Source organism: Rhea americana, unplaced genomic scaffold, assembly GCF_003343005.1.
Source record: "Rhea americana isolate MKP2758 unplaced genomic scaffold, rheAme1 scaffold_755, whole genome shotgun sequence".
In the NCBI taxonomy this organism is placed as follows: Eukaryota; Metazoa; Chordata; class Aves; order Rheiformes; family Rheidae; genus Rhea; species Rhea americana.
In genome coordinates, this window is record NW_028186929.1 from 7,147 (window position 1) to 18,015 (window position 10,869).

At 40.6% G+C, this 10,869-nt stretch overlaps 1 protein-coding gene across 1 annotated transcript in view; it reads left to right on the plus strand.

Moving 5' to 3' along the window:
- The first annotated feature begins 8,387 nt into the window (after positions 1–8,387).
- The window catches only part of LOC146585834 (myosin heavy chain, skeletal muscle, adult-like), a 10,304-nt gene continuing 7,822 nt past the window's right edge, over positions 8,388–10,869 (plus strand). Inside the window, exons 1-4 of the mRNA XM_085322251.1 lie at positions 8,388–8,594; positions 8,683–8,826; positions 8,912–9,068; positions 10,827–10,858. Of these exons, the coding sequence (XP_085178377.1) occupies positions 8,388–8,594; positions 8,683–8,826; positions 8,912–9,068; positions 10,827–10,858 (540 nt within the window). The remainder of the gene's footprint in view (positions 8,595–8,682; positions 8,827–8,911; positions 9,069–10,826; positions 10,859–10,869) is intronic.

Genomic DNA, 10,869 nt, shown 5'->3' on the forward strand with positions numbered 1-10,869 from the left:
TTATGTAGAAAGCCAGTAGAGAAATGACATTTCATAGAAAAACAGTGAGCTTTGAGGCCAGGATTCCTCGTTTCTCCAAACTGCTTTTTGATTTCAGTGTAATAAAATCAAGTGCCAGGAGAAGTTCTCACCACTTGAGACTGCACAAACAGGTTGGACTGCACTCCCAAATGTCACTCATGTAACAAATGTTTGACTACAGCAATCATGCAAATTTCACGTGACAGGGGACAGGATTTCATCATCATTCCCAACTTTCACCTCCAAAGGACACAGCTCCTCTTGGTATTTTTAATCCTTGGGACTGAAGGGAAAATGTTAAAGAGAAAGGTCTTGGTTAACAACCACAAAAGTATAGACAATACCCACTCCACTCTGAAATAGATGATCTTGTAACCATTTGTGTCTTAGCTCCCTACAGATGTTACAGCTGAGATTAGCTCAGGTATCTTCCATTCCATTCCCAACACCTTTGCTCTGTCATCCTCTTCTCTACAACACACCCACATTATTGCCTGTTCTCTATCACCTGCAGCTCCCTATAGGTCCCCTGCTCCTTTCTTCCTCCTCTCCCCACATCTCCTGCATTCACCTATCTCAGTTGTCCCGTGGATCTATCTCTCTCGTTCTTCTCCCCTTCCTGACCATCCCCCAATCTCTTCCTTTCTTTGGTGGGATTTCCCTGTCAGGGCAGTCACAGTGTTGCACGCACTCCAGGTCTCTCAGCATACACACAATGTAGTGCTCTGCTCTCCCAGGTGCATCTGTGCTTTGTTAATATAGGTCTGTCACAGGAGCAGCATATCCATGCAGGCATTGCTGGTCCCTCCTGTGACATTGGTGCACTTCACAATTCCTGCTCTGGGGAAATCAGGCCCCCCCAATCACCTGGGGAAGAGCAGGTGAAGTGACCTATCCACAAGCTAGTATATGAGTAGACACCTGAGCCCATTCTTCAGGTCTAGGGTCATCTACCCACAAGAGAAGACTTCCAACCCGAGCAGAAGTTTAGCAGCTCTGAGTTGTTTCTCTAGCCTCCTGCAGGGCTGACTAGCAGCAGATGTTTGCTGTATCCCCAGGCATCATGCTGGGATGGGGATGAATAGTTCTCTTGGAGTCATGAAGGCCAACATGTTTTTATGCTTCATCTAATGACAGTAGGAATGTATTCATCTACATTTAATTGTACTCTGCAATGCATCTTCTTGTTCCTCTGAAACTCTTTCTACCTACAGGTTTCCCCTGTCACTCCACTGTTTAAAGAGTGAAATGTTGCAAGGCAAAGATCAGATGGCATGTTCATGTAAGTATATTCAGCATTATGTTAGAATGTGTTATTGCTTATTGTCCTAAATGAATTTTCTCTAGAGAGTCTGTCAGGTAAGAGATAAGTGTCATAGTATTCAATCTTTAGGAACAGTTGCATGAAAGAATTCAGAAGAGTCACAATTTCTCAGTAGCAGGCATGATGCTACCTAACTTTTGGAAATTCCTTTATGACTAGGATGAATGTGCACTAAGACATGCTCATCTGCCCACTGAGTGGATGCTCTGTTGGATAGAAAAAATCTCCCCAAGATGTCTCTGAAATTATTGAGATCAGCTGTACTGGGAAACCTGGTGAAAGAGTGGGAGCTAAGGAGACTGCCAAAGGTATCTGATGAGGATGTGAATGTTATGAATTTCATAGCATTTCACTGCTGCACTGTTTTATAAGAATAAATGGCACTCACGATTTATTCTTTACAGTGCTGGCTGTAAACTGGCTATTCACTGGCTGCCACACGGCAACATGTTTATAGTAAGCTTTAGCCTAGAGAAGGTGTAAAGACTTTCTAGCTGAATATAACTTAGCAGCAGTGTTCCTCTTCAATCACTTCTTTCAACTTGTAAATTAGAATGCGTGAGTCCTACAGAAAGATCTGAGGTCTTCAATCACTCTTTTCCTATGTTTGATTTGGGCAGGAAGTTCTGTCACCTGACCAAAGGCTATGAAGTGTCTTCCAGTGTTGATAACATTGAAATTACTGGATTAGAGCAATGAAGCAAACATCTCAATTTCAGGGTGTGCAATTACCTTCTATGTTGGAGTATTATAAAACAAGTTTCCAGTTCACAATGTAAACCTTAAAGTGAACCATAAACTTTAAAGTAAAACTCAGTGTGATATTCTTGCCTTGCTGTARGCTAGGAATCTGTCTGTCTGCATTTCAACTGCGATGTGTTGCTTAGTGTTCTCTCTTTTTCTATCTGCTAGCTACAGGGCCTGAGGGAAGAGAAGTTGTATCTTAAGGGCTGGCAGCAAGTGAGGCAGCTGACCCTTTTCTCAAGATGCATCTATTTTCAGCATGCCCAAATCTCCTCTCCTCCGTGGGGAATGTCAGCGTTCCAGCACCTTGCCCACACCACATTGCATTCTATATCCAGGGACTGCTCTAATTCTGCGTCTTCTCTTTGGACTGTGTTGTGGTTTGCTTACACTTCTAGTGGAGTCCAGCCCTGAGAGACAGGAACAGGATTGAGAGAAAGTTAACAGCTGACAGGATCAATTTCATTTTCCTTTCTGCATTAACATATTGCTAACTTTTTCTGTAGATCTTTTCCCAAGAACTAGCACTCAACTAGGTGCCCTTCATTAGGCAACACGAAGTATTCCAGAAAGACGGTAAAACCAAAAGAAATGCTGTGTAGCCCACAAGCCTTTCACAAACACTTATATGAGTGACCAGATGATTAGACATTATACCTTTCTCTGCAGGAATTTTCTTTTCCATAGAATGAAACTTTCAAGGATAGCCTCCCTGCAAGCTATCATTAATATCTTTACTTTCTAGAAAGAACAGCTAGGAGATATGGTTACAAATGATTATCATAAAGTCATCCTCACTGACACAGAAGCAATGAATTTACAGAATCTTCCTCTTAGTCTTTTTATTACATTTATTTTCTCTGACCTCTTTTCCTTTGCCAACTTCTTCAAATCTAATTCAAATGAGAAAGATCTCTAAAACTGTACGGAGAATTCATGTTCATCTTGTGACCTACATCATGTGCTCTGTCACAGCTGCTATAGCTATCAACTGCTTTTTTTTTGCTTAAAATACATGTATTTTAATATCATCTGTGGAAAAGCAGGGAATTTTCCCTTTCAATATTTCCGATTGATGAGAATTGGAAAAAGAAAATTATATGGTATTACAGTTTTCATATGAAAATTTAAGTGCTTAACAAAATGTTTTAACTACTGTTTGTTCTAGCAGGACTTGCTGGAATTACACTGGCATTCGTTTGCATTGTATTGTTTAATGCTCAGCACTGTACAGTTTACTGTTTAATTCCTGAAAATTCCTGTCAAGCCTTAGATGAAACGGCTGAGCTACAGGTTGGTATGTGCTCATATTAAATCATTCAAGTAGATATCAAATGTCCTTATATCACCATATGTCTGATGTCTGGTTAATTCCTTAGTTTTATGCTGAAGTTATAGCCATTTCACTTAACACATACCACGTCTAGTGTTCTCCATAAACTAAAAACACAAATCAGATGGACTTGATTTTTTGAAACATCTAATTGCCAGATAGTTTCGATTAATATAGTATAAAGTTCCTACACTATGCAAGATAGCAACTGTGGTCCATGTAAACTTTGCTGAAAACTGAGGACTGCTCCAGGAAACACCCATTTATATGCTAGTGATTGTTCTAAACATGCTCAGGTTCCTCCTGAAGTGGCTAAAAACCAYACTCTTTGCATGTAAAAGGACTGATAAAGATCCTTCTACATTCCTCCTTTCCTCCCCAGTAATACCCTTTGATATTTTAGAGTAAAAAGTCATATATTTTAATAAAGTTCATTTCAATTCAGATTTCTTTCTCTGGCACATATGTATCTCTTATCAATTACACTTCACAGAATCAGAGAATCACAGAATGGCTGAGGTTGGAAGGAATCTCTGGAGATCATCTAGCCCAAACTCCCTGCTCAAGCAGAGTCACCTAGAGCACACTGCTCAGGATTGTGAGCAGATGGCTTTTAAATATTTTCAAGGAAGGAAGAAGACTTCACAGCCTCTCTCTGGGCAACCTGTCCCAGTGCTCAGTCACCCTCATAGTAAAGAAGTTTGTCCTCATCTTCAGATGGAACTTCCTATGTTTCAGTTTGTGCCCCTTATCTCTCGTCCTATCACTGGGCACCACTGAGAAGAGTCTAGTCCCATCCTCTTTACACTCTCCCTTCAGATACTTTTTACGTTGATAAAATCCCCCTTCATTCTTCTCTTTCTCAGGCTAAATATGCTCAGTTCTTTGAGCCTTTCCTCATRTGAGAAATGCTCCAATCCCTTAATCGTATTAGCAGCTCTTTGCTGGACTTGCTCCAGTAGCTCCATGTCTCTCATATTGGGGAGCACAAAAAATGCACACAGCATCCAGATGTGGCCTCACCAGAGCTGAGCAGAGAGGGAGGGTCACCTCCCTCAACCTGCTGGCAACACTGTTCCTAATGCACCCCAGGGTACCGTTGGCCTTCTTGGCTGCAAGGGCACATTGCTGGCTCATGGTCAACTTGTCTACCAGGACCCCAGCTCCTCTGCAGAGCTTCTTTCCAGCAGGTCAGGCTTCAGTCTGTCCTACTATAGGGGGTTATTCCTCCCTAGGGGCATGACCGTGGACTTCCCTTTGTTGAATGYCATGAGATTCCTCTCTGCCCATCTCTTCAGCCTGTTAAGGTCTCTCTAAATGGCAGCACAGCYCTCTCGTGTATCAGCCACTCCTCCCAGTTTCATATCATCAGCAAACTTCTTTTGCTACTTATCTTCTAACTTGGCAGAAAATGGACAGTTTCAATCTCTTCATTCTATTTAAGCTGAAAGTGCAGAGTCATATCCACATAGCCAGATGTGACATGGAACAAGATTAAGCCCTCTGATGAAGGAGATATGTTACTTTTTTTTTCAGGAAACTGTCAAAAAACAAGGTGGGGATTCTGATACATTACCTTAAGTCTATCCTTCTTGAATGTCTTTTGCAAGTTAATGAAATGACATTAATTGGTCCAGGCTGCAGCACTTTTAGTAAAACAATTTATGTTACCATGGAGACTATTGAAGGTTTTGGAGCTGTTTATGCAGAACTCCAAGACAGTGACCCATCCCAGCCCCATTACTTCCCATGTAGTAGCCTCAATTTTAAAACATGTCTGTTCAATCTCTGTGGATTATCCTCCTTAACCAAGTAGACCATATTACTTGAACTGTGTTCGTTCCTTCCTTTTAGCCCATATCTTCGTGCTAGTGACCCTGGACTGCAAAGGTCTATCAGCTGTTCTAAGGTTAATCTTTAAAGAACTCATTTTGATAACCTATTGTGTTGTCCAGGCAGTGCAGGAAGCAATTATCTGGACCAGTGAGGAAGGACTTACTCTTTTACTTTATGGGCTGGCTTGCATATGAGAAGATACTCTTGCATCAAATTGGGACCACTTTCAAAAAAAGTTTCTAAAACTGTCTCTGAGTAGACWGAGTTCACAGTACATCCAGGACTGCTCTCCCAAAAGCACTGCTGAGCACCTGTCAGCTCCTGGAGAYACCTAGCCTCAATAACCACTTCATTTTCAAACTAAGTCTTCACTTGGTGGCTGCTGTTCTGTAGTGACTACATGCTCAGAACTTCCTGACCACACGCGTCTCTCCTGCCTATTATATAGTTTGTTCTACATCCTCTTTGACACAAAATGCACACAGCAGCTAGTTAATATTTAACTGTGGCTGCCAGAGGATGGAGGCTGCTGCTACCTCTACCGTGCAGATGATACAGCTTCCCCAGAAATGGGAGATCTGAATTCCCTCCTCAACTTGAGGGGAGAAAATCCTCAGATCTCTTGTCCTGGGAGAGAATCTCAACCGTCTCCTGAGCCTCCAGGCCCAGCTATTCTTGCCKGTTCCTGTGCTCTGGGCTGCCAAGCTCACCTGCCTCCATCTCCTTCTTAGCCAGCACTTACAACCACCAGGCTACTAGACACAACATAGCACCACCATAGAGGGAAAAGGGTTAGTCTGGCTCAGCCCTTCAGAGTAATGCCTATAGGGCCCACTCTGAGGAGCACCTTTGTGTTCTGGATACCACTGGAAGGGAGGTGTCCCTTATCAGCATTCCTTCAGTGCCTGCTCCTCAGAGAGGCAGGACTTTAGATGCAACTTTGGGCTCACCTTTTCCTGGTGACTGGCTGGTTCTGGGCTCCTCCCTGGGTAGGGTCAAAGGTATTTTCATTAGCCCCTCTATGATTTGTGCAAGGACCCCAGGAGTGAACTCTGCATTTGAACTACAGGCTGGGGCCCACCCACCYGGAATGTGGGTGCTGCAGTGCCAGAGTCCTCTTTAGAATGGGGTTTTCAGGCATAGAGAATTGCCTGATACTGGATATTACCTTGGATCCCAGACATCATTTTTCTCACTTTATCCCTGTTTGATTCACTGAGCTCTTTTTATAGCCAAAATGCCAATGACCAGGAAAGGCATGTTTTTAAATTTGACAGAATTTAAAGCAGGTTAAGTGACTATTGGTATATATTTCTTCTGGCTGAACTCTGTAAATCAAGTATTTAATCTGTTTTACTCAGCAGAAATCACTCTACAGACAGAGGCACTGTGAGTTTTAGCTGTTTCAAATCAGAAGGCACCTTTTGATCTTCTGTTTTGATATCTCATATAACAGATGCCAGAACAATTTGTAACTCCTTATTCATTATGAAGGACAAGTAGAATGTCTTTATGCTATCACTTTTCTGGGAAATAAAACATCTTTATGTGTCCATGTGCATCTATATTTATCTTGATACTTTGGAAATTGCTTCAAGTGCTCTATGCATGAACTGCATTTCAAAGATTGATATAATGCCCAGGAGCAAGCCCCTGCTCCCATACTTAAGATGTATTTTGAACTACTGCAGTGTAACATGCAGGAATCTTGGCTACAACATATTCTTCTCTTTTTTTCAACATTTCACTAATAGTAGCAATAAGTTGTAATTTTTGGCATAGGTATCTGTTACATTTCAGATATTTCTTTAAAACTCTCATAGCATCATGTGAAGAAGATAAATGCTATTATCTGCATTACATAGTTTGAGTTGTTACAACACTGTGTAGCAAACAATCTGCCTTGGATGGATCAACAAGTCTGTGGGAAATATGTCAGCAGAATCCATAAGTCCTGTATCCAAGTTCTCCAAGTGCCTCAACTGATCGAGATTCCCTCCTTAATTCTCTTGTCAAATTATTTATAGGAGATATAGCCACATAGCTGGTAAGATATAAAAAAAATCTAATTATATCTAGTCAAATCAAATGACAATTATGTCTTTAGGTAAGTTTGCCAAACAATGCTTTGCCAAAGAAGGTTGGCCAAAAATGCTTTGACCGAAGAAAGAGGAAGAATCCAGAGCATCTGCATATCAGACTCTATAAAATCTCCTTGGGACTACTTTGCCCTGCCCTCACTGAAAGCTTAAAGGTAAGTGTATGGGTTCTGTAGGACTGCTGAGACAGAACAATATATCTTTATCTTGCATGTCTCTCTGCATTCTGATTGCTTGCGATAACCGTTTCCAGGATGGCTTGCTTCTATCAGCTGGAATTTTCAATCTGCTGTCCAGGGATCTTTATGGTTTCAATTTATAATTTCTCTCTTGAATACTGTGCAAGAAAAGAATAAAATTACCATTTTTWAAATATACTAGTTACTGACTTCTAACCTCTGATGTCATGACGGGCAATATCCTAAGTTATTGTTACAGCAATTACCTTAAGGCAAGATTTCTGCACATTTCAGTGGGCAATTTCTTTACCGACTGGTTAATTTCCTTTTTACATTCATGCCGTATTGCCTTATATTCATGTCCATTGCTGAAAAGATCGGACTGAACATGATTAGCTGTATATACTATAAAAGTAAATAAAGTCACTTCCTACTGATGATGGGCAGGGAAAGGATCTCTTCGAGACTCACCACTGGTAATTATGGACAAGAAGAGGGAGTGATTTGCTGTGGGTTTAGTTTTTCAGTATATCAATACAAAATTGGCCAGAATCCCACCAGTATGATAAGACTGTAAAATTGTAAATTACAGATTGTAAAATCAGTATTAAAAAAAAATCTGTTCCTGATAACAAGACTAAATTCTACATGGTATGTGTGTACATAAGACTTCAAATCAAAACTAACTTCCAAAAGATGTTACTGAAAATTTAACATAAATTTCAATATTGGAAAGATAGAAACTGTAAGATATTTCCTCACTGGCACATAAAACTACTGTCTAATTGGTGATGAATGTCTTCTTTCCTCATCAGAGTCCTCTGCTGTCGTGCTTTCAATAAAGYGCAGACATGGCAAGTCCAGACTCTGAAATGGCCGCCTTCGGGGAGGCGGCTCCCTACCTCCGAAAGTCAGAAAAGGAGAGAATCGAGGCCCAGAACAAGCCTTTTGATGCCAAATCATCAGTCTTTGTGGTACATCCTAAGGAGTCCTTTGTGAAAGGGACAATCCAGAGCAGGGAAGGAGGGAAGGTCACTGTCAAGAGTGAAGCAGGAGAAGTGAGTAAAATACAAGGCTTCAGAGCAGCATTTAATTCCCACTCCGAGCTCTTACCTGACACGCATGGCTCTCTCGTTTCCTTGGCAGACTCTGACTGTGAAGGAAGATCAAGTCTTTTCCATGAACCCTCCAAAGTATGACAAAGTCGAGGACATGGCCATGATGACCCACCTCCATGAACCTGCTGTGCTGTATAACCTCAAAGAGCGTTATGCAGCCTGGATGATCTACGTAAGTACCAGCAGCAGTCTTCCTGCAAGCAGCTGGGAAGAACTGCTGCAAGTGGAAGCCAATGTTCTGTCTCTTTTCCTCACAGACCTACTCGGGTCTCTTCTGTGTCACTGTCAACCCCTACAAGTGGCTGCCAGTGTACAACCCGGAGGTGGTGTTGGCCTAYCGRGGCAAAAAGCGCCAGGAGGCCCCTCCCCACATCTTCTCCATCTCTGACAATGCCTATCAGTTCATGTTAAATGGTGAGTTCTTGGCCTCCTTTCAGATGAAATTGCAGTGAGTAGCACAGGGAAATTTTTTTTTCTTTTTTTCTAGAGGTATGTTGTGAATTTTTTGAGAATTGGGAGTATGAGGTATGCAAGCTGAGGGAACAGGAATGTCTACCTTTAAATGAGATGAATGGTAAAGAAAGCTGAGAATGTAGTAGAAGGAATTCTAGAAATTCAGCTCTAATTCCAAAGTAAAATGTATGAAGTAAAGCAGAATAAGCAATGCTACAGAAGTATGGGTGCTCTATCTTAATAAAAAGCATAGACTAAAATATTACTAAAATGATATCAATTTCAAGAAGTATGAAAGAATCACTGTTTTGAAATTCTAAATCCAAAGAAGTGTACTACTAGAGCCTTTTTTACTGCCTTATAACTGGATGTGATAATAGCGATTGTCACAGGCAAAGGAAGCCGAGGTAGCCAGCCTAAAGGGAAGGAGATATAACAGTAATAAAAGTTTTATACTCCTCCATGCAGGCTAACTAGGTGTGATGCCAAAAATAATTTCTTAATATATCTTTTATGAGGACTTMATGGATCAGTTAGTTGGGAAAGGTGTTTTCAGAGAAAATAAGCCCATAGCAGGAAAAAAAAAAAGAAACAAGAAAAAAAAAAAACAGTGTTCATTATGGAGATATTTAGGGAAAATTCCCTTTCAGGAATTCGTTCTTGTCTCATTTTCTAATGAATATCATCAGAGTGTCCATCTCGGAAGTGCCTTTAGGAAGACAAAGTAGAGCAGAACACCAAAGGCAAGTCAAAAATCATCATGATCAGGTGGAATTCACCTGTGAGTCCTAACTGCTCATGGATGAGATAGCTGTAGTTTTAATGGTAGCGTGCAGCTCCATAAAACTGACTCGTTACAAGAGGCCTTAAGGATGATTAACMTGATTTTAATTTGTAAAAAACATTTCACTGTAGATTCAGGGAACCCCTATCAATAATCCTGACAGCCATACTAGATAAATGAATAGGAGGTATAATAAAGTCTAGAATTATTAGACAAATCAATGAATATGATATTTGATGGAAAAGTTTAAATTTTATTACAATGAGAAGTCTTTCTTCATCAAGCTACTGCAGTTCTGTCAAGGAGTCAACATTTAAATAGGCAAGAGTAATCCAACTGCTACAGGTCATTTGATCTCTAAGAGGTATTCAGCAAAGGCTCTTATGAAAGGTTATTAAAGAAAGTAAGGTGAGATAGAGGGGAAGATACTAATACAAATAAATAATACCACAGAAATCAAAAGTTTTTACAGTGGAAGAATTTGTGATAGGACCTGTGTTATTTAACAGATCTATAAGCAAAGCAGAAAAATAAGATTTACTTTCTGAGAATGAAAGACTGCCAGAATATTTGGCCATGAAATGGATATTACCTCTCAAGAATGAAATCTCAGGCTTATAATAAGGAATTCTGTCTAAACATTGCTTCAGTGCTCAGTAGCACATGCATTTACTTAATAAGAGAGAAACAGACTGCTTAATGAAAAAAGAATACTCTGAAAAGCTATTCTGAAGTGATACCTCCRTTGATCCAGCTGATATTACATGTGGTCCTAGTAGGAACATCAAAATCACCTGCCGGAATTTCCAGGGATTTTCACTACTTTCTGTCCTGTCCCTTCTGGAAACCTCTGTTCATATTTCCCTCACAGTGTTTAAGTTCCTTATTATTCATGAGCACTGCCTATTGTCCCTTTGTTTCTGTCTCTTTCACAGATCGTGAGAATCAGTCAATCCTCATCACGTACGTACATTGCCT